The 23,028-nt window shown below is 43.9% G+C and overlaps 4 protein-coding genes across 4 annotated transcripts; 2 read left to right on the forward strand and 2 right to left on the reverse strand.

The window, feature by feature from the left end:
* Window positions 1–3,740: 3,740 nt before the first annotated feature.
* Window positions 3,741–9,205, forward strand: LOC4326310 (ATP-dependent zinc metalloprotease FTSH 4, mitochondrial-like). Its single transcript, NM_001401647.1, has 7 exons — window positions 3,741–3,906; window positions 4,734–4,821; window positions 5,152–5,412; window positions 6,169–6,405; window positions 6,495–6,619; window positions 7,337–7,813; window positions 7,899–9,205. Exons 1-7 carry the CDS (start codon window positions 3,880–3,882, stop codon window positions 8,811–8,813), a joined length of 2,130 nt encoding a protein of 709 aa, NP_001388576.1. The 5' UTR covers window positions 3,741–3,879; the 3' UTR covers window positions 8,814–9,205.
* Window positions 9,206–11,640: 2,435 nt separating this feature from the next.
* On the forward strand, window positions 11,641–17,618 carry LOC4326311 (ATP-dependent zinc metalloprotease FTSH 5, mitochondrial-like). Its single transcript, NM_001401648.1, has 7 exons — window positions 11,641–11,921; window positions 12,513–12,600; window positions 12,913–13,173; window positions 13,937–14,194; window positions 14,280–14,404; window positions 15,619–16,095; window positions 16,181–17,618. Exons 1-7 carry the CDS (start codon window positions 11,895–11,897, stop codon window positions 17,090–17,092), a joined length of 2,148 nt encoding a protein of 715 aa, NP_001388577.1. The 5' UTR covers window positions 11,641–11,894; the 3' UTR covers window positions 17,093–17,618.
* LOC4326312 (glyoxylate/succinic semialdehyde reductase 2, chloroplastic) lies at window positions 17,073–20,373 on the reverse strand. Its single transcript, XM_015759986.2, has 11 exons — window positions 20,087–20,373; window positions 19,790–19,855; window positions 19,222–19,297; window positions 19,056–19,111; window positions 18,875–18,959; window positions 18,673–18,733; window positions 18,514–18,566; window positions 18,353–18,423; window positions 18,175–18,247; window positions 17,984–18,088; window positions 17,073–17,879 (listed from the first exon to the last, which is right to left on the reverse strand). Exons 1-11 carry the CDS (start codon window positions 20,302–20,304, stop codon window positions 17,718–17,720), a joined length of 1,026 nt encoding a protein of 341 aa, XP_015615472.1. The 5' UTR covers window positions 20,305–20,373; the 3' UTR covers window positions 17,073–17,717.
* A 358-nt stretch (window positions 20,374–20,731) lies between these two features.
* Window positions 20,732–22,957, reverse strand: LOC107279260 (probable pyridoxal 5'-phosphate synthase subunit PDX1.1). Its single transcript, XM_066310584.1, has one exon. It carries the CDS (start codon window positions 21,241–21,243, stop codon window positions 20,902–20,904), a length of 342 nt encoding a protein of 113 aa, XP_066166681.1. The 5' UTR covers window positions 21,244–22,957; the 3' UTR covers window positions 20,732–20,901.
* Between the last annotated feature and the right edge of the window lie 71 nt (window positions 22,958–23,028).

Here is a 23,028-nt window from a genome sequence, read left to right on the forward strand (position 1 = left end):
GTAACCATGTTTACGTATGAGTCTCTAGTCAATTATGACAATTGCTTAGAAATGCTATTCTAGAATCATGCATACTCACATTTATCAAATGCTATATGCTTGGGCAATTACCTTTGGGAAGGTAATTGAGATGCGGCATGTGGAGACATGAGTGCCACATTGCCATGATATTGATGACATGATTTGTGAAAGGAAAATAAAGTTAAACAACTGTTTTCGACTGGGGCGGCTGGAGGATTTGGGTGGTGTCCGGAAAAGGCTAGTGTCGTCCCTGGTCAATTAAGGACCGAGCCATGAAGTTAAGCATGAAACAACCCCCCGTACAACCGCACTTCTCGTATGGGTATAGACCTAGCGGAGTAGATAGCTGAGCGGAGGCAGTATCCATGCGTAGTGGTCTTCTTTTAGGTGTGTGATGTGGCAAGCAGTCTGCTGGCGGATGCCCGGTTCGGATGGCCAGGTGGATGGCGGATGCCCGTTCCGGATGGTCAGAGGCTGGCTTGGCAATACTACATGAGGATACCCATAAGAGAACAATCATGATGGACTGGGTTCAACGACAAGAAGCAACGTAGGAGTGTGTGTGTGTTTTTCCCTTCCCGGGAGCGCCAGAACTCCTCTCACTGCTAGAAACGTATGACGCCTAGAGTGCATGAGGATGTAAAGTTCATGGAGCGGGTACTGCCAATGCGAGGTTATCGAAAAGCTTTGCCATGACGCGTCTCATGTGTTGGGACGAGGCTCATGTGTTGGGCAGTCGCGGAGTGCGGGTAAAGTGTACATCCACTGCAGTGTGAGTAAACCAAATCTATTCGAATAGCCGTGCTGGCGGTTATTGAGCACCGGGACGTGTATTACACTTGGCTAGACTCTAAATTCTTAACTTGTGTGGGATGGGATATTGCATGATGATTTTTATGCTGTTGGAGCCACTTCCTGAGAGGCGGGAAGGTGGACGTCCTCAAAAAACATGACGACTCAATGGCGGGAAGCTATCCTTGGGATCACAATGGATGGTGGACAGAACCGTCATTGTTTAAATATGAACACTGGTACTAAAATTTGGTCAGTCTATGCTAGGTCTTAGGCTTGTGAAAAGAATTGCAAAACTAGCTTTATGCAAAAGAACCTAAAGTCATTCCTTGAAATACCCTCTATCATAGGCATCGTTGCTGTGGTGGCTTGCTGAGTATGGTTGGTACTCACCCTTGCTATTTATATATCTTTTAGGAGAGTGTTGAAGAGAAGCCCTTGTCGGTACGCTTGCGTATCCAACAAGATGATCGGAGTGCGGTCTTGTTCTAGGTCTCGTTCCCCAATCGACTGCCTGTGGCATGTTAACCGGGCCCTTATATTATTTTGTCTTCCGCTGTTGTTCTCTGATAGTTGTTGGCCTACCTGGCCCTAATGTAAGTATTTAACTCTTTTAGCCTGAATTCATTCATGATATGTTGTGATCCAACTATGTATGTGTGTACCAACTATTGATCCAGGGATAGGTACGGATAAACACAGAAGATTTCCGATTTCGAAAATCGGGGGTCCACACCTAACAACTTGTTGGGCTAGGCTGGGCTTCCTGGGCTATCCGAATTATCCACAAAACTTATTTTTTCCCTTTCTCGGGGGAAGACAAAAAGCCTAGAGCCCTTCTCGTCTCCCCCTCCCCTCGCCTCGCTGTCACCGCCGGTGAAATTTTCGCCTCCGCTCACCGTCGCCTCCGAACCTCCCGCGCCAACCGTTTGCGGCCTAACAACTTGTTGGGCTGGGCTGGGCTGGGCTTCCTGGGTCGTCCGAATTATCCTCAAAACTTATTTTTTTTCCCTTTCTCGGGAGAAGACAAAAAGCCTAGAACCCATCTCGTCTCCCCCTCCCCTCGCCTCCGAACCTCCCCCGCTTACCGTTCGCTCCACACAGATACTCCTCCCACCCACCCACAACAGGTGCTTGGTTGGTTGGGAGTCGGGGATCACGTGGAAGCGGCTGCGACGCGGCAGCGGTGTGGGGGATTTTGGCTTCCTGCCCAATTGCGTTGCGGCGCGTTCTTTGGCAGGTGCATTCGGCTTGTCTCTTTCCTCCGCACGCTCCTCCTCTTGCTTGCATGCGCGTGCGCGTGCGGGGGCGGTGCGTAGTTTAATTGGTGGACTCGATCAATCTTAGCGATGTGGTGGGGTTTTAGGTGGTGTGTTTTGATGGTTGCGGTCATGATGATGATAAACTTGGGAGGAGTGACCTTAGCAATTTGCGTTTCACGAGGGTGCCTATAAATGTATTGGAAACGCTGCATGCTCTGCCCGATTAGTTTGATGTTCTTTGATCCAACCAGCGGTGATCCTGTTTATGTTTGATTCTTGAGGCTTTAGACTAATCGATTTGAAGCAGAAATGCCTCTTCGTTTCATTTCACGGTCCTCTATCTCCAACAGGACGGCACCAGGTTCTCTGGCGTCATCCTCCTGCTGACGTGGCGGGGCGGTGCTGAGGTGGCGGGGGGAGCGCACCAGCCACATTGTCGTCCCCCTTCCTCGCCGTTTTTTTCCGCCTTCTCCTCTCTAGTGTATAGGAGAGAGATGTGCAACATTTTTATTTTTATTTTATTTGTGACTTGTAGGTTTTTCTAAAGCTCTACCGAAAATAGGCGTCATTCGGGTGTCATTTCTTAAAATAGGCGTAACTTTCTCATACGGACTCGGAATCAGGCAAATAATATATCCACGGACATCTATAGAAAAAGTTACATCCGATTCTTCTTAGCCTTGTCGGGTTTGGATAAATTATAACCTCTAAATTCCACTTACAAGATTGTGTTTTCGAGGTGATGAGCTTTTCGGTAGAGCTTTGAAAAATTCTACATGTCATATATTTCATCCATTTGAGTTAAACTTTTCTATGGTTAGTTCTTGTGGGTTCCTAAGTGTGAAAAAATATCAGAAAAATAAAAATAAAATAAACAAGTTGCACATCTCTCTCATCTACACTAGATAGGAGAGGAGTGGATAAATTCTACAAGTCACATATTTCGTCCATTCAAGTTTATTTTTTCTATGGTTGGTTCTTGTATGCTCCTAAGCGTGAAAAAAATATCAAAAAAATAAAAGAAAAATAAAAAAATAGGGGAGAGGGGGCGCTAGCCACATTGGCGCGCTCCCCCTGCCACCTCAGCGCTGACCCGCCACGGTGGCAGGAGGACGGCGCCAGCCGCTGTCCCGTTGGATGACGGTGCCAACGACTCTAGTGCTCAAAAAGAACCATTTTTAGATAAGTTTTTCAGGGATCTATTTCCGAAATAAGTTTTTTAAAAGGACTAAATTGTGAAAAATCCATGGATAACCCGCAGGTTAATAACTGGCATGTAGTCTTCCATGTACTAAATATATGCCTAGATAAATTGGTGCATTCCTCCTTTTTCTTTCCCAGCATTAATAAAAGCTATCAAAATTGGCATAATTTTATTATAATTTATTGTAATGTTTTTCTGTATGCAGCACCACCGCTTTCAACTCGGGATAGAAACCAATAAAAACCTGAAAGATGTCTTCCCTAGTAAGGAAACCCGACACCCGATGAAAACAGACATGGGCTCCGACAGAGCCCAAACTTTGGCATTTTTTTCTATTTTGATCCTAAGTGGTAAATTTGGGTGTAAACAGACACATATGCGAAAGTGGCAAATAAAATTAAAGAATCCATCTCACTCCAATGACAAATTTATAAGTCCAAACCTAAAAGAAATATTTGGCTAATTGACAAACGTAAAATTGGCAGATAGTTAAATCCCCTTCCCCCCTCCCCCTCCCCCGCCGCCGCCCTCACACAGGGGTCTTAGTTTTCCTTGTGGGTTTGGGATCTCATCGAGGCGGCGGCGGCGGGATTCCGGCCGATGGCGTGGAGGCGCGTCCTTTCGCAGGTGCGTTTTTCTTCCGGCCTTTCTCCCTCCTTTTGTCCGCTGCGCGTCTCTCCTCGCCTCGTGGGTTGTGGTCGGGGAGGAGGACTCGATCTTGCGCGGTGGGCGCGGGGAGGCGGGGGAGTTGGTGTCGTCTCCTGTTAAGAGTAGTAATCTTGGGAGATGTTCGCGTGGGTGCCCGTATTGGATGGAAGGGTTAGATGCTCCGCGCCGCGATTAAGCTGGCTGTTTCTTGACCTGGATTAGCGTGATCCTGTTCGTGCTGGATGCTTTGTGGTTTTAGACTAATCCGTTAAAAACAGCAACGCAACCTTGTTTTCATGGTTTGGCGTTCTTTCGCGTAGTCTAATTGGGGGACTCGATCGATCTTAGCGATGGGCTGGGTTTTAGGTGGTGTGTTTTGATGGTTGCGGTCGTGATGATGATAAACTTGGGAGTAGTGACCTCGGCAAACTGAGCCTTCACGCGGGTGCCTATAAATGTATTGGAACGCTGCATGCTCTGCCCGATTAGTTTGATGTTCTTTGATCCAACCAGTGGTGATCCTGTTTATGTTTGATTCTTGAGGCTTTAGACTAATCGATTTGAAGCAGAAAAGGCCTCTTCATTTCATTTCACGGTCCTCTATCTTGGTGTGTTAGCTTGTTGTTGTAGGCATGCGTTTTGTGGAAAAAGCTAATTTGAGCATATCGGTGCTGCAATGATTTGCTTTATTGCACTGTATTTTCTGTTTCTCTTCTAGTTTTTATATGCATTACATTAAATGAGTATCCGTGCTGCAATGATTTGGTTTATGACGCAAGGTTGCTTCTTTTCTTTTTTCATAAAAGCTTGCGAGGAGTCGACCAGCATCCACAATCTACAATGAACTGATAACCTCCAGACCTTCGTGGCTGCTTAGAGGTGACGTCAACGGTGGTATGTAGTCTTTGTATAAAGCTCAACCATTCTAGTCATGCAGTAACACTATCCTGCAACAGCAACCTTCTAAAATTATGGTACATAAGAGGTTATGTCTAACTTGAATAACTGGCATGTAGTCTTCCATGTAAATATATGCCTTGATAAATTGGTGCATTCCTCCTTTTTCTTTCCCCTTTCCTGTGCTTTAAGAAAAGCTATCGGAATTGGCATAATTTTGTTATAATTTATTATAATGTTTTTCTGTACGCAGCACCACCACTTCCATTTATGCTTGTTGTGGAATAATTTCTTTGCACTTCCTTTATTGAGTTGTGCTTAATGCAGGTGGCACACTTAAAAACTTAAATGAGAGGTATCAGTCAAGCTTTGTTGGTAGCTTAGCACGCAGGGTGCAAAACCTCGACGTTCCAAGTGAAGCCTCTCTGCTGAAAGAAATATATAAAAGTGACCCAGAACGTGTCATACAAATATTTGAAAGCCAGCCATGGTTGCACTCCAATCGTTTAGCACTTTCAGAGTATGTTAAAGCTCTTGTCAAGGTTGATAGGCTGGATGATAGCACCTTGCTTAAAACACTACGGAGAGGTACCGATATCCACAAACACCTTATCTATTTCACGGCTATGAAGCATTACATCTGCTGCTTTTGTTGGGCTATATTAGTTTTCCTTAATTAAACAGTGAAGGGTTTAATCAGTTTGGAAAGCACTTGTATTTAATGGTGCTAACTAACAAATTCTTTGTGGATGTGACTTATTACAAGTATAATCTTTCAGTTTGTCATTAAGTAGTACAAGGGAATTACAGGATATTATAACAGTAAACAATTCTCTATATGATAGCATATAGATGTTGCCTCGAAACCTTCATCTCGTGTAGTGTGATTTGTATATCTCCATGGCCCATGGAAAGAAATTACAACATATATAGCATATAACAAATTCATAGATGTTCGTCCTGACGTACCATATAGATTTTGCCTTGAAGAAACTATCAGACTCTACTTTAGTTCCTATTACTTTAACTTGTAGTTCTTCATGGCCTGTAACCTTGTAGTATCTTAATTTTTGGTCATTGGCTTTTACAATAGTGGCATAAATCATAATCTTGCGCTACATGTTCTGTACTTACAATGGCAATCCTATTTTTCTCTTTGGTATTTGATTTTGTCTTCTCGAGTTTGGGTTCAGAGAAACCTATTTGTTGTACATGTTGAGAGTATCTTGTATGCCATTGACTAAACTACTTTTACTTTGAAGCCTGTGTATGTTTCCTTCAGTTATTAATGGTGACTATTTGATTAAACTGGCATAAAGCTTCATTGATGTGTTATCCGTACAGGTATGGCTGTTTCAGGAGGAGAGGGAGAAAGAGTTGGTAGCTCTTCTGCATTAAAGAGTGCTGGACAAGCGACAAAAGATGGAATTCTTGGCACTGCAAACGCACCCATTCACATGGTGACATCAGAAACAGGCCATTTTAAGGATCAGATTTGGCGTACCTTTCGAAGCCTTGCACTAACTTTCCTTGTAATTTCGGGCATTGGGGCTCTTATAGAGGATAGAGGAATAAGCAAAGGTTTGGTTTTCTGAAATATCTGAATGACTAATTTTCTAGACCTTTACTGGACTTCTTTGCTGTGATTCTGATCGATGAAATTTGTGTAGGTCTTGGTCTAAGTCAAGAAGTTCAACCAATCATGGATTCTAAAACAAAATTCAGTGATGTAAAGGGTGTTGATGAAGCCAAAGCTGAACTTGAGGAAATAGTTCACTATCTTCGAGATCCCAAGGTAATTGTTTCTGGACACCTGTTGTGAAAGATGGTAAAATTTGTCTGGCTGCTTGGATACAGAGTTATGTCAATTTATACGATGTGTCTTAAAGGGTATATTTCCTCACTTGACAATGGTTTTAACAGTTACTTATTTTTAGTAATAAACATTAATATGAGGTAATTTCACAAAAACCACATGCTTATAGTCCAAGTTGCAGAAACCTCTGTAGGTTTAACACTTGGCACTTAATCACTATAAATTTCATAAAAGTGCAGTCTTAACAAATTTAGCTATTTTTGCACGTGTGGTCCATCTGCAAGCTGGCCTGGATTATTCTTTTCCATGCTATGATGTAAACTGTTCTGCAGGAGATTCATCTGAAATGTTGTTTTTCTGAATCTTGAGGTGTTGATTTTGTTGATAGTATCAATGTCCTGGTCCATTCAAAACTTTTGCTTGATTTTGTTGATAGTATCCAGCTTGTTTATCCTATTATCTGGGTCCTATAACTTTGACTTGGCACTATCAAGTGCATGGCTTTTTCAATTGCTTTCTTAAATCAATGTTTTGTGATTTAGACCATATCTGTGGAGATAATATCGTGTTATGTCAGTCTCTCACAGATATGTTGTGCACTTTAATGCATATATGATCTATCATTTCATAACTGTTTTTGTCATATACTTGTGCTATATGGTGATCAGAAGTCACAAGCTGCCTCCTTCTTTTCAGCGTTTTACTCATCTTGGTGGAAAACTGCCAAAAGGTGTCTTGCTGGTTGGCCCTCCTGGCACTGGGAAGACCATGTTAGCGAGGGCTGTTGCTGGGGAAGCTGGTGTCCCTTTCTTCTCATGCAGCGGTAGTGAGTTTGAGGAGATGTTTGTAGGTGTAGGAGCTAGAAGAGTCAGGGACCTTTTTGCTGCAGCTAAAAAACGTTCTCCCTGTATCATATTCATGGATGAAATTGATGCAATCGGTGGGAGCAGAAATCCAAAGGATCAACAGTACATGAGGATGACCTTGAACCAGTTGCTTGTCGAACTGGATGGCTTTAAGCAGAATGAGGGAATAATTGTCATTGCTGCGACCAACTTTCCTCAGTCCCTAGATAAAGCACTAGTGAGACCTGGGCGCTTTGACCGGCATATTGTTGTTCCGAATCCTGATGTTGAAGGCCGGCGGCAAATCCTAGAGTCCCATATGTTGAAGGTAATTCTTGAGAACTTTTGGTATCATGTTTGTCCAGGCTAAAATGGAATGTCTTATAGTTATCCTTATACACATATGATTACAGGTCTTGAAGAGTGATGATGTGGATTTGATGATCATTGCCAGGGGAACACCTGGATTCTCAGGTGCAGACCTTGCTAACTTGGTAAATGTGGCTGCTCTTAAGGCTGCCATGGATGGGGCAAAAGCCGTTACAATGAATGACCTTGAGTATGCCAAGGACCGGATCATGATGGGCAGTGAGCGCAAGTCAGCAGTTATTTCTGATGAATCCCGGAAATTGACGGCGTACCATGAGGGAGGGCACGCCCTTGTTGCCATCCACACTGAAGGTGCTCGCCCTGTCCACAAAGCCACCATAGTGCCCAGGGGAAGGACCCTTGGGATGGTGTCCCAACTCCCAGAAAAAGATGAGACAAGCTTCTCACGGAAACAGATGCTGGCATGGCTGGATGTCTCCATGGCAGGACGGGTGGCGGAGGAGCTTATTTTTGGGGATAGCGAGGTAACATCCGGTGCATCGTCTGATTTCCAGAACGCGACCAAAATGGCAAGAGCAATGGTTACGAAATATGGCATGAGCAAGCAGCTTGGCTTTGTCTCTTACAATTATGAGGATGATGGAAAGAGCATGAGCACAGAAACAAGGCTTCTGATTGAGCAGGAGGTGAAGAGCCTGCTGGAGAATGCCTACAACAATGCAAAGACCATCCTCACAAAACACAGCAAGGAGCACCATGTTCTAGCCCAAGCACTTCTTGAGCACGAGACTCTCACCGGAGCCCAGATAAAGAAGATCTTGGCCCAGGCAAATAGCACACAGCAGCAGCAGGAGCATGCTGTTGAAGCTCCACGGAAGACGCCAGCTGCGCCGTCGTCTCCAGCTGCGTCGGCGGCCGCAGCGGCGGCGGCGACGGCGGCCGCCGCAGCAAAACAAGCTGCGGCGAAAGCCAAGGGTGTTGCTGGTATTGGATCTTGAGCGCATGGAACATCCACCGATTGGCAGCATAGGAGTACAATCTAAGTAGCAGCTAAGGTAGGAGATTTGAGCAAAATGTGTAGTGTTCACCTGCTCTTCTGCGCAAGAAATGTCTTTTGGTACGTTCTCACCAGGTCAGAGCTGTTTTGTTGCTGGAGACCTTCCCTTCCAGGCTCCAGCGAGGGGCCTATGTAGTGTTGATATATTGTAGTAATAATTTGATAGCTAACCGTAGTCCATGTCCTTTGTTTATTTATCTTTATTTAAGAAACTGACGACTATTAAAAATAGAGGGGACATAGGACCAATATTCAGGAAATATTATTAAGGTTCAGGCAATTATATTGGACTAGTCTAGGGTCGCACGTATAATTCGAGTTAAATTATCGGTTGATCGATTGTTCAGTACTTCAGTTGATCATGTATATGAAACACTTGCTAAAACGGGGTCCCAAATTATCAAAGCATTGGAATTTTTTTTGAAAAAAACAAGAAACAAATTTAATGTATAAACTGTAGCACAAAATAATTAACGAAATATCGTAAGACCACAAGTGCAACATTCCACAAAAAAGATGGAGAAAAGTACTACTTCAATCCTTAAGATTATTTTCCATGCGCAATATTACTATCCGTTCTCGTCACGGCCGATTACTATCCGTAGTTTTGACAATGAAGCAAAGTGTTGTTGGGAAAGAAAAAAAAAAGATATGACTTAGACCACACTCTATTGTCTTAATCAGAGACTCATCTTAGACCTGATTGTATACCAGTACACCAAATGATACATGTTTTTTTTCTTCTTGTAAATTTTTCTTTTAAATTATTTATCCGATTTATAATCCACTTACACAATTGTGTTCATTGCAATTAAATCTTTATAACAAGATCTTAGATGACTATATTTTAATAAAAGAAATATCTATGTTGTAAATTACTTTTATTATATATGTAAGTTACTTTTATCATATATATATATATTACTTTTCGATTTGATTAAATTACTTATTATACAATCATAATGTTGTGAGTTGTTTATTTTATTATCTTTTTTAGTCAATTCCATAATTTGTGCTGATTAAATTTAATTTTTAGATAGACTCACGTTTTTACCTCCATAACAGATCTATTTTTAATGTCATGACAAAGTTACTTCTTTTTTATCTTAAGTTACTTATATAATATATGTGAATTACTTTTAAGCTTTACTGGAATTACTTTTATATGTCTAAGAAGTAATTTAGTGAAATCTAAAAATAATTTAGATATACTATAAAAGTAATTTGTATTTTTTTCATCAAAATATATTTATGTGAGATCTTGTTGTAAAGATTTAATTCTTACGAACACAACTGTCTAATCGGATCATAAATCGGATGAGTAGTTTAAGAGAAAATTTCATTTAAAACATAGGTGATAGGATTATATTTTGGCAAAATTTGTTACAGGACACTAAAAAATTATGTAATTAGCTGTGGGACACCCGAAAAACGTGAATTTGCCCGATGACACTCTAAAAGTGTGGTAATTTATTGTATGACACTAGGCGCATTAAAATATAATTTCCACTAAATTGATGAGAGAGAAACCACGTAAAATGGCGGTTTTGCACCTTCTCTCCCCCTTCTCCTCTATTTTTTTCCTCTTCCTCTCATTGACTCTCCCTCTCTCTCTTTCTCTGCTTCTTTCTCACACAAAGGCAGCATAGCAAGGCGAAGTGGCGCGTGAGTCGAATGCTGGTTGGCGTTGCACGGTTTCCCGTGCTCAGCGTCCTCGTCATCGTCATCGCCCATGCCACCGCCCATGTCGTCGCAAGAGACGACATCGAGGTCGTTGCTTCCGGACAAGCTCATCTTGTTCTCCACCTCTGACACGTCCCTCGCCTTCGTGCGTCCTCCTCCTCCACCGCCGCCGTCCCGGGCTACCACCGCATCCACTTGCCATCAAGCGAGGAGACCCGCCACCGCCACGCCCTCCTCCTCCTCCCCGCTGCTCCCGCACCGCGCAGCAGACGGGTGATGAGCCCGGCGACAGCGGCTTCGATGGCGGTGGTGGTGAACAGAGGTGGCTGCGGCCTGGCAGCAGCGATCAGCAACGGCGGCGTCGGCGAGCGTGGCTGCCGCGGCTTCGACGATGGCAGATGACGAGCGGCACTGAGATGCGGGTGCAGGCAGTGGGGATTAGATAGGGCTAAGGGCAATTTTGTCTTTTTAAAATTTCTCTCCCATCTTTTTTATTAAAAAATGATAAAATATTGTCTCAGGTGTCCTACAGCAAATTACATGAATTTTGTGGTGTCCATCAGCAACGACATGATTTTACAGTGTCTCACAGCCAATTACACAATTTTTGTGTGTCCCAGGGCAAATTTTGCCTTATATTTTCTACTTACTTGATAGGGACTAGTACTACAGTTAAGGCAATCTACATAGGGTCTCTCGTTAGCACTAAAACGAGAGGCCTCTTGATATAGATTTTGCCAAAAAAAAAACTTACTCTCATTTTAATTCTGCGTATGTACTAGTAGAAAACAAAGCCGTACCACACCACAGCAAAGGAACACACTTTTTTTCTCTTCTTCTTTACAGTGCCCCTGGGAGGCCTAGCAGAGATTTTTACCACGTGTCTCAACAAATAGCCACATTTTAAAAAGCAAAATTGGGAAAATAAAGAAAGTCGCGAGGGCTGTTGGGCTGGGATGATGGGCCTATGGGCCGGGAAGCCCGTCCCAGAGTAGAAAATATCGCAGATTCTTATCACGAAAGAAAATCACCACATATTATATTATTATTATTATTTTCGGGCAAGAAAATCACCGAGAACTCCTCTCTCCGGTCGGTGTCCCCCTGCGCCGCGTGACCGTCAACTGACGTGGCCCATCCCTCCTCTCTTCCCCCCACCTCGCCGCCGGCGAATTCCTCGCCTCCGCCGCGACCGAGCCCCCGCCGCTCTTGGGGCTTCGCTCGCTTCTCCAGCGCAACCCTCCCCCCCCTCCCCCGCCGCCGCCCTCACACAGGGTTCTCTTGCGGGTTGGGGATCTCATCGCGGCGGCGGCGGCGGACTAATAAGGGATTCCGGCCGATGGCGTGGCGGCGCGTCCTTTCGCAGGTGCGGTTTCCTTCCGGCCTTTCTCTCTCTCTCTCTCTCTCTCTCTCTCTCTCTTCTCTCTCTCTCTCTCTCTCTCTCTCTCTCGCTCGTGGGTTGTGGGTTGTGGTCGGGGAGGAGGGCTCGATCTTGCGCGGTGGGCGCGGGGACGCAGGGGGCTGAGGGGTGGGGGTTGGTTTCGTTTCCTGTTAAGATAAGAGTAGTAATCTTGGGAGATGTTCGTGTGGGTGCCCGTATTGGATGGAAGGGTCGATGCTCCGCGCCGCGATTGAGCTTCTGTTTCTTGACCTGGATTAGCGTGATCCTGTTCGTGCTGGATGCTTTGTGGTTTTAGACTAATCCGTTGAAAACAGCACGGCAACCTTGTTTTCATGTCATATGGCTTGTCTTTTATGTTTCGATATTTATCGGATTGGCATGACAATCTCTATGAGAATTTTGTTGGAGATAGCTAAAATTGAGTCCAGGACCCGCTTAGCTTGTAGGCATGCGTTAATTGGAGCTTGTAATCATCAAAAGGGGACTGCAATTGAATAAGGATTGGTGCTACAATGGTTTACTGAACGTAAGGTTATGCTGTTTTTCTCATCACAGGTCGCAAGGAACCGATCCGCATATGCAATCTGCAATGAAATAATATATGCCAACCCATCGAGGATTCTTAGAGGTGACACCATAGCAGGTATGCAGTCTTTGTATTATATATGCCAACTCAATCATTTTAGTAATGCAATAGTGGGTTCTAAAATTGCAAGTTTCAAAATTTATGATAGATATGAGGTTCAGTCTTGGATATCTGGCATATAGTCCTCCCCATATTAAACATATACCTTCATTGGTGTGTTCCTCCTTTTTCCTTTTCTGGAGATGTCTTTAAAGCTGTATTATCATATTACTTTCTTATGAGCAGTGCTATTGTTTCCATTTCCTCCTGTTGTGATGAATTTGTTTGCACTTTCATATTGAGTTATGGTTTTTGGGGTGCTTAATGCAGGTGGAACACTTAGAAACTTACATGAGAGGTATCAGTCAAGCTATGTTGGTAGCTTTGCACGCAGGATGCGACAGATGGACTCACCAAGTGAAGCCTCTCTGCTGAAAGAAATATATAGGAGTGATCCAGAACGTGTCATACAGATATTTGAAAGCCAACCTTCATTGCATTCCAATCCTTCAGCACTTGCTGAGTATGTAAAAGCTCTTGTCAGGGTTGATAGGTTGGAGGATAGCACCTTGCTGAAAACATTGCAGAGAGGTACTAATACCGACCAACACTTTATCTGTTTCAGGACTATTCTGCTGATTTTTGTGTGGGTTATGCTACTAGTGTTTATTTTCCTTATTTGAAGACTGGAGAATGCTTCATTAGCTTGCCAAACACTTCCAATGTAGATCTGTTGTCATGTTAGTCTTACATTTGGTGTCATGATTGTTCAGTTTGTCATTAAGCCACACAAGGAAATTACAATATAACAGCAGTAAACAATTCTTCATATGCTAGCACATATATGTTACCTTCAAAACTTCATCTCCTACTGTAGTTCAGCTTACTGTAATTTGTAATTCTTCAAGCCTGTGGACTGTGGTTACCGTAGTTCAAGTCTTACAAGGAAATTACTACACATTTCAGCAGTTAACAAAATCATGGATAATCATCTTAATATGGCATAGAAATTTTGCCATGAAAAAAAATCATCCTCTATTAGTCTATTGTAGTTCCAATTATATTTTTTGTAGTTCTTCATGGCCTGTTGGTTATCATGATGTTTGGTTATTGATTTTTACAACTGTGGGATGGGTCATAATCTTGACCCACCTATTCCTATCTTACAAGGGTAGTCCTATTTGATTTTGTCTTCTCAAGATAGGTTGAGAGAAACTAATTTGTTGTATAGTACTGTCCTTGTCTGTTGTTGACTAAACTACAACTTTGAAGCCTTCTTACAGTTCCTTCAATTAATAATGGTGATTCTTTGATTAACTTGGTCTAAAATTACATCCTTGCTTCATCCTTACAGGAATTGCTGCTTCAGCAAGGGAGGAAGAAAACCTTGGTAGTGTTTCAGAAAATCTTGGTAGTGTTTCAGCATTTAGAAGTGCTGGTCAAGTGACAAAAGATGGAATTCTTGGCACTGCAAATGCACCCATTCACATGGTTACAGCAGAAACAGGTCAATTTAAGGAACAGCTTTGGCGTACCTTTCGAAGTATAGCGCTAACATTCCTCCTGATTTCTGGCATTGGAGCTCTTATTGAGGATAGAGGAATAAGCAAAGGTTTGAATTCTGAAAGATCTGAATGGCTAATTCCTTGTTTACTGAACTTATTCCTGTGTAGTTCTGATTGATAAAATATGTGTAGGCCTTGGTCTAAATGAAGAGGTTCAACCAAGCATGGAATCTAATACGAAATTCAGTGATGTAAAGGGTGTCGATGAAGCCAAAGCTGAACTTGAGGAAATAGTTCACTACCTCCGAGATCCCAAGGTAAATGCTTTTGAGCCCCTAGTCTTGAAAACTGGTAACATTGTCTAGCTGTTTGGATGCAGAGTTATCTGAACATGTTTCTTACAGGTTTGTTCCCCCCATCTGATAATGGTTTTATATTGCAGTTTTTGTTAATAGACATTAATATTTAAGAGGTTCAAGCCCAGTTGTCCAAGTGCAATGGATTAATTTTGACATACTAACGATGTAAAGTTTAAAACTGTTCTGCAATAGATTTATCTCTGACTTTCTTCATTGTACTGAATCACGAGGTATTGATAAGCTAACTCAGTTTATCTATCAATATCCTGATTGATTCAAAACCTTTGTTTGATTTCGTTGACAGTTTCCAGCTTGTTAGTTCTATTACATGCACGCTGTTACTTTATTTGGTAAATGCATTATAGATATACCTTTTCAATTTCATTGTTAATTCTAGGTTGTTTAGCTCACTTATTATAATTTAGATAGGGGTAAATTTCACATTGGACCATATATTTGACCAAGGTTTCACAATGGACAAGGACTAAACCAGCATTTTACCACATATCTTAGCATTTTTGGTAGTTTGGACTTTGGACTAGGGTTGAGCACATCAAGGGAATATGTGAGAAAAAAAGCTAATCCAAACAATCATTTTAGTGTTTCATAATAGTAAGATAAATATATTTAGAGAATTCCGTCAAATGGTATTTTAGCAAATCGAAAAACAAGTTTTTTCAACAGATCACAGGAAACAGTGATGTGAACATGTTCTAAAAAGGGCACAAATTAATCTACACAGACTCACAGAGGAGCAAATGAATAAAAACGAAATATAAATAGAACTTATTGATTAGATACCACTAAAAAGAATGAACAAAACATACAATGTGTTACCTCCTATTTTGGTATTCATCCATGCTTAACCACATAAAGTTCTCACATATTCTCTTGGTATGCTTACCCCTAGTCCAAACCACAAACTAATGAAATAATATACATGGTGTTATGTGAAAACATTGATTAATCCCTGGTACATTATGAAACTTTGGTCAAAATATGTGGCCAATGTGAAATTTACTATTTAGATAATGTGTGGAATTGATGTCCGGTTATGTCACATATATCTGTTTATGCATCGTTAAGCCCATAAATGGTGTGAGGATTTACCCCTCATTTTCATCACATGCATATGTTATACGGCAAATGACAAGCTGCTTCCTTGTTTTCAGCGTTTTACACGTCTTGGTGGAAAACTGCCAAAAGGTGTCTTGCTGGTTGGTCCTCCTGGCACTGGAAAGACCATGTTAGCAAGGGCTATTGCTGGGGAAGCTGGTGTTCCTTTCTTCTCATGCAGTGGTAGTGAATTTGAGGAGATGTTTGTAGGCGTAGGAGCTAGAAGAGTCAGGGACCTTTTTGCTGCAGCTAAAAAACGTTCTCCCTGTATCATATTCATGGATGAAATTGATGCGATCGGTGGGAGTAGAAATCCAAAGGATCAACAGTATATGAAGATGACGTTGAACCAGTTGCTTGTCGAGCTGGATGGCTTTAAGCAGAATGAGGGGATAATTGTTATTGCTGCAACCAACTTTCCTGAGTCCCTAGATAAAGCACTAGTGAGACCTGGGCGCTTTGACCGGCATATTGTTGTTCCAAATCCAGATGTTGAAGGCCGGCGGCAAATCCTAGAGTCCCATATGTCAAAGGTAATTCTTGAGAACTTTTGGTATCATGTTTGTCCAGACTAAGATGGAATGTCTTATATTTATCCTTATACACATATGGTTACAGGTCTTGAAGAGTGATGATGTGGATTTGATGATCATTGCCAGGGGAACACCTGGATTCTCAGGTGCAGACCTTGCTAACTTGGTTAATGTGGCTGCTCTTAAAGCTGCCATGGATGGGGCAAAAGCCGTTACAATGAATGATCTTGAGTATGCCAAGGACCGGATCATGATGGGCAGTGAGCGCAAGTCAGCAGTTATTTCTGATGAATCCCGGAAATTGACGGCGTACCATGAGGGAGGGCACGCCCTTGTTGCCATCCACACTGAAGGTGCTCACCCTGTTCACAAAGCTACCATAGTTCCCAGGGGAATGGCCCTTGGAATGGTGGCCCAACTCCCGGATAAAGATGAGACAAGCGTGTCACGGAAACAGATGCTGGCAAGGCTGGATGTGTGCATGGGAGGGCGGGTGGCGGAGGAGCTTATTTTTGGGGATAGCGAGGTGACATCTGGCGCTTCATCTGATTTTCAGCAAGCAACTGCAGTGGCAAGAGCAATGGTAACCAAATATGGTATGAGCAAGCAGCTTGGCTTTGTTTCTTACAATTATGAGGATGATGGAAAGAGCATGAGCACCGAAACGAGACTCCTGATTGAGAAGGAGGTCAAGTGTTTCGTGGAGAATGCTTACAACAATGCAAAGAATATTCTCATCAAACACAACAAGGAGCTCCATGCTCTAGCCAATGCGCTGCTTGAGCACGAGACGCTCACCGGTGCCCAAATAAAGAACATATTGGCCCAAGTAAACAACAAGCAGCAGCAGGAGCATGCTATTGAAGCTCCACAGAAGACACCAGCTGTACCATCATCTCCAGCTGCATCAGCTGCAGCGGCAGCGGCAGCTGCAGCAGCCGCAGCACAGCAAGCTGCAGCGAAAGCGAAGGGTGAAATCGCCGGTATCGGATCTTAGCAGTCACCAAATGATGTTGGATCGATTGACAGCTCTTGAGGATCACGAAGAGTTTGCTAATGCTGCTGCAGTCATCAATAGAACATATTGATTGTGTGTAAGCTGTTATTTCGTTTCATGTTCCTCAAGTGTGTGGTAAGAAAACATAAGAGAAATCATAACATTGTAGAAGGCACATTTAGACTCTGCTTGATATGTGAATTTTTGTATCACATGGCCACACACACGGAAATACTGTTTACATCCTAATAATTTTCAGCTACCTTAGACGTTGGATGGTTATACCTAACAGAGAACCTGTTGTATTTGTCTAGAATGGTAGCTCCAGAGTCCATTTCTTTAGCCCTGTGATGCTCCCTTGTTGTACTGTATGTTCTGCAAGTTGACAAAAGAAGTTTTTCTGTATCTTTGCTGAATTGCCGTGTAATGACAAACAGTAATGTTGGGGCCAGATACTCGCCAATTGCAGGTATTCTGTCATCAATCAGTTTTTTATTCCTGAAAAACAAGTATTACTTCTGTAACAAAATTGGGAGAATTGCCATGGTTTCAGTTCATTGATAGACAATGCTGCATCAATGGCAGCTGAACAAACATTTTGTTTCCTATGCATCAATGGCAGTTTTCACTTGCTCTGCTCCTTTGCCTTCAGCGCCTCGATTACAGCAGAGAAGTCCTGGTCTGCAAGCCCAAGCGATTTCGCGACCTTGTACAGCTCGTTTGCAGCTGCGACTGTAGGAATAGACTGGGACACCGATTCTGCCAGGGCCAATGCGAGCCTCAAATCCTGCCATGAAAAATCCAGTTTTTCGCAGTGCCACAGAAATCAGACGAGATGCAATTGTTGCTGGTTTTTAGTGCTGGCAACATTAACATGCAAGTAGGGGCTACCTTCTGCTGATGCTTCAGAGGAAAAGCAGTAGGGTATGCAGCTTTAACCATGGAAGGGCCCTTGAGGGAGAACATGGGAGCACTGATAGCACCTTGTGAAATAACCTGTAAAGGATCAATGTATGGTGTGTCCTAGATTAGATTCCTGTACTTGGGTATTTACCACTGAAGCACTGTAAGAGCTAACTAACCTCGACAAGAGTATTGGGGTCTAGGCCAACTTTTTCGCTCAGGAGCAGTCCTTCTGAAAACGAAACCATCATGCTGCAGTATTTTGCCAAGAAGATCAGAACTCATTCATTAATAAGTATCAACAGACTACAGGAGTAAGGTTGCTAGAATATTGAATGTGAAGGACTTCTTTGGTACCTCCCCATGACCATATTAACAACGAGCTTCATGTCTGCACCTTTGCCAACGTCACCGAGGAAAAATCTTGACTGATTTCAGAGTAAGGACAGCGTAAGTGCATTTCCTGGCTCAATATGAGGGCCTAAATGGAGTACTGATTGTAGATAAAAGAAGTTAACCTTGCCCATAACATCAAGGAGGGATGCCACTCTATTGTACAAGGACTCATCACCTTACACAAACGTATGGACCATTTCAGGTAACATAATAAGGAACATGACAGCTGCACACTGAAATCTCACAATTACAAAGCTTGGAGGTGTCAGGTGGAAGTTTACCTGCGGTAAGAAAGATGAGCAGCCCATCTTCTGCTGGCTTTTTTGAGCCTGAAACTGGAGCCTACTGAAAAGGTATCGAGTTAGCATTGGACCAACAGTACAAGAGCTGAAATCGCATCGCTAGCGACACATTGAGACAACACAATCAACAGTTGAACACATGACGAGTAGGGTACGATCAGTGGCAGGGACCAGAAACTACCTCAAGGAAAGATGCCCCAGTACTTGTAATGTGCTTGCCAATCAGCTTGGATGTAGCAGCGTCAACCGTCGACACATCCACATACCTGTGACAGAAAACACGATATAAGAGATAATGCTATCTAGGCCAGCACATTCTTGATGCTCCAGGCTTTCTGATGCCTTCTCACAGCAAAGATTACCCTTTCCCTGGGGCCATCCCCTGTGCAGCTCCATTGGCCCCGCATGCAACCTCAACCTGAGTGGAGGTACAAACCGTTAGACGAATGATTAGATCTGCCATGTGAGCTTTCACGAACACGAAATAGTATTGCAGACTGAAGAATTTTCTGAAACGAGGGCATATACCGCGCTCTCCGGATCAGCAAGCATCGCGAAGGTCACATCGCAAGACGAAGCAACATCGGCCGGTGAAGGCTCGTACCTGTAGGCAGGCAAGGCATCCTCTTTGTATCAAGCAAAGTGCTGTACATATCTTTTTGTCAAATAGAATTATGTCTTTTTTTTTCTCTCTCTTTTCTTTTCCCTGTCTCTCTGTTTGGGTCAGCATGAACAGTAATGACAGCAAATTTGTTATAGCTGTAAAGCCTCTGTGCTCTACAAGTGGATTACTTCTGAGTGGAATTTCAGGAAAAGAGCATATGTCATCGAAAAGAAAGTAAAGAATCACAAACGAAGAGCAAATTATGAACAATCTCCGTTTGTGCCTACCAATCCAGAGCTGCACTGCATTGCATTGCAGTGTCCACTGTCCAGCTCCAGAATCCTAATCATGGCGCACACTATTGCCTCACCCATTCAACAAGCAAGCAAGCAAAGCTAGCTAGCCAGCTAGATTGTTGATTCATAAGGGGAAATGGAAATGGAAATGGAAATGGAAATGGAAATGGAAATGCAACGGGTGGGGATGGCATACTTGGCGCCGAGGCTGAGGAGCGGGTCGCACTTGCTCCTGGTCCTGTTCCACACCGTGACATCGCACCTGCAGCAAGAGGAGACAAAACAAGCACACAACTGTAGAAGCATCAGCAGAAGCAGAAGCAGCAGCAGCAGCCATGAACACCATCGAAACCGTACAAGCAGAAGCTGACGAACTAGGCTCGAGACGAATTCCACAGGAGAGAGAAAAAGATATGTAGAACAGTAGTAACAGCTACTAGTACCAAGAGCAGAGTGCAAAAGGAAGGAGGAGAGCAGTTGCGGATTAGTTTACCCGGCGTTGATGAGGTTGGAGGCCATGGGTGCGCCCATGATCCCGAGGCCGAGGAACCCCACCTTCCCACTGAACCCTCCTTCCCCGGACGGCGACGACGAGGAGGCGGAGCAGGAGAAGACGAGGCGTGCTCCCCTGCCTCCGCCGCGTAGGCGCAGCGTGGGCGCCGCCGCCGCCGCCCTCGCGCACAGGAGGGAGGCCGCCGCCATCGCCGCCATGGATGCAGGAAGGGGGGAGAGAGAGAGATAAGGAAGGAGGCGCTGCTGCTGCGAGTGCGATGCGGGCGCGCAAAATCTCGTCTCGCGGCGGTGGTTTGGGCGCGACGCCGCCGCGCGGCTGCAGCGATGCGATGCGATGACGGTCTGACCCGACCCGGTCGAGCCGTGGTCCGGGCCCGGTCTGAGGCTGGCTACGACCTACTCGACCCGTTGTACGTGGTGCGTGGATGCCTCTGCGTCACACACGCACTCGCACTACTACAGTTCGATCGCGTCATCTTTATCCTCTGCATAGCCAACAACCACACCAAAGTGGCAATTCATACATGGCAAAATTTGCTATAGGACACCGAAAGATTTATGTGATCTTTGTTGTGAGACAGCCGAAGATCGTGTATTTGCTCGTGTACACTAAAAAAGTGGTAACTAGCTGCTGGACCCTCTTCTCATTATTTTATTATTTTCGGTCAAAATGGATTGAAAAAATTTAACTGTCAAAATGGATTGAAAAAATTTAGTTAAAGACAAATTTTCCCATGGGCCCACTTGTCAATCCCTCTTTCTCTATTGTTCTTCTTCCTCTCTCTCTCTCTCCGTTCATCTCTTCCTCTCTTTCTTCCGCCAGCGAGGACGACGAGGCGGCGGCGTGCTTGGACGCGACAACCTGCAGTGGGTGACGGCCTGCACGATGGCGCGGGCGCGGCGCGCGGGGTCGCCGCTCTTGAAGATGCCCGAGCCGACGAAGACGCCGTCGCAGCCGAGCTGCATCATGAGGGCGGCGTCGGCGGGGGTGGTGACGCCGCCGGCCGCGAACTGCACGACGGGGAGGCGGCCCAGCTGCTTGGTCTGCATGACGAGGTCGTAGGGCGCGGCGATGCGCTTGGCGTAGGCGAAGACCTCGTCGTCGTCCATGTTGCGGAGCGCGCGGATTTCGCCCATGACGGAGCGCACGTGGCGGACGGCCTCGACGACGTTGCCAGTGCCTCACAGACGTGGTGCGCGGCTTCCTCGATGACGCTGATGATGTGCTGTTCGGGCAGCTCGCCGCAAAGCACGCGACGACGCGGCGGCGTGCTTGGACGCGACGACGCGGCCGGGCCACGGCGAGGTGACGAGGTCGATGAGGTGGGCGGCGTGGGAGCGCGACGCGAAGAAGTCGAGCCCGCCACCGCCGCCGCGCACCGCGCCGACGCGGAGGGCGTCGCCGGCGGCGCCGTGGGCGATGCGCCGCCGCCGCCGCCCCGCCGTCCGCCGTCCGGGCCGGCCGCCGTCGCCCTCTGCTCCACTGCGAAGAAGAAGAAGAGGGGAAAAGAAAAGAAGTGAGAGGAAGAACACTGTACAGGGGTATTTTGGTACTTACACAACTCTTTCTCTCTCCATTTTGACCAGAAATAATAAAATAATGAGAGAAGTGTCTAACAGCTAATTACCACTTTTTATAGTATTCCACAATATTTAACCTTGTACGACACATTTGGGGAAAATTTTCCTCCGTACAAACCTATCCACTAGAGTTTACATGAGAAAAGAAGAATTTTGGATGATCAGTTTTGAATTTAAACATAATTCAAACCATCATATCATGTGTTGCTGATTCATGCCTTCAAATCATCAATTCACACATTTTGGTTGGGGTTTTCACCACGACGGCTTCTTCTATTCTCAAGGTACCACCTCTGTAAATATAAATGCATAAGTAATAGACATGTTCTTCAATACACAACTTTTGCCGTTGATTTTTTTTACAGTATATTATCAACAACTATGAATTGGCATCATGTAAAATTAATTCCAAATATGAATCTAATGCTATCAGGCAAGGAATTTACATGTAAAAACGTAAACTGAGCGTCAACTTGACATGAAACAACATCCAGTGAAGAAAACTTGCTGCTTACTTACAAATATTGAGAATTTCAGAAATATTCCCTCCATCCTAAAATATAGTAACTTTTGGTTGGATAGGAGGACATATCCTAGTACTACGAATCTGGACAGACCACCTATCTAGATTCATAGTACTAGGGTATATCTCATCCAATCAAAAGTTGCTATATTTTGGGACGAAGTGAGTATATGTTTTTGGACAGAAGGGGTGTTGTTGTAAGAATGTGAAGAACTACTACATTGTGTTCTATTTATTTCTTTTATCAGAAAACCATTATACTACACGATTTCATATTTCTTCTATTCAAGGATTGATCATACATGATTTCCTATTCATCTATTCCAGGGTTGATCTTCTAATCATGGAGACAATTTACAACAAGAAAATATTTGTGAGAATTGGATTCATATATTGTTTGACTCTTCTTCATCTCCATGTGATTATTACTTGTACCATTAGTATGTTGTATTTTAATTTCTCTTTTGTGGAGTAGGCATATGCTCCGGCCTTCCTTCACTTGGGAACCGGGAGAAGTGGGACTTAAGACAAATCATTGCACTGCATTGGAGGGATAGGTCTGAATTAGCTTTGCAAATATTCTTCCTCTTTTTACCTTTGTATGCAGAATATGGCATGTGCCTTCTTTTTCTTCTCTTTTTTTTTTTGCAGTATACACTAGTAGAGCTGAGTGCCACTCTGGTATGTGCTGATGTGCAAATGGAGTACCCTATCTTTCTGGGAAAAGTTAAAAAGAAAAACTTTACTCCAAAATCTCACCACTCTGTAGACTCTGTAGGATTGTTCATTGTGTAGAAATTTCAAAGTAAATGGTAGTA

Source organism: Oryza sativa, chromosome 1, assembly GCF_034140825.1.
Source record: "Oryza sativa Japonica Group chromosome 1, ASM3414082v1".
Classification (NCBI taxonomy): domain Eukaryota; kingdom Viridiplantae; phylum Streptophyta; class Magnoliopsida; order Poales; family Poaceae; genus Oryza; species Oryza sativa.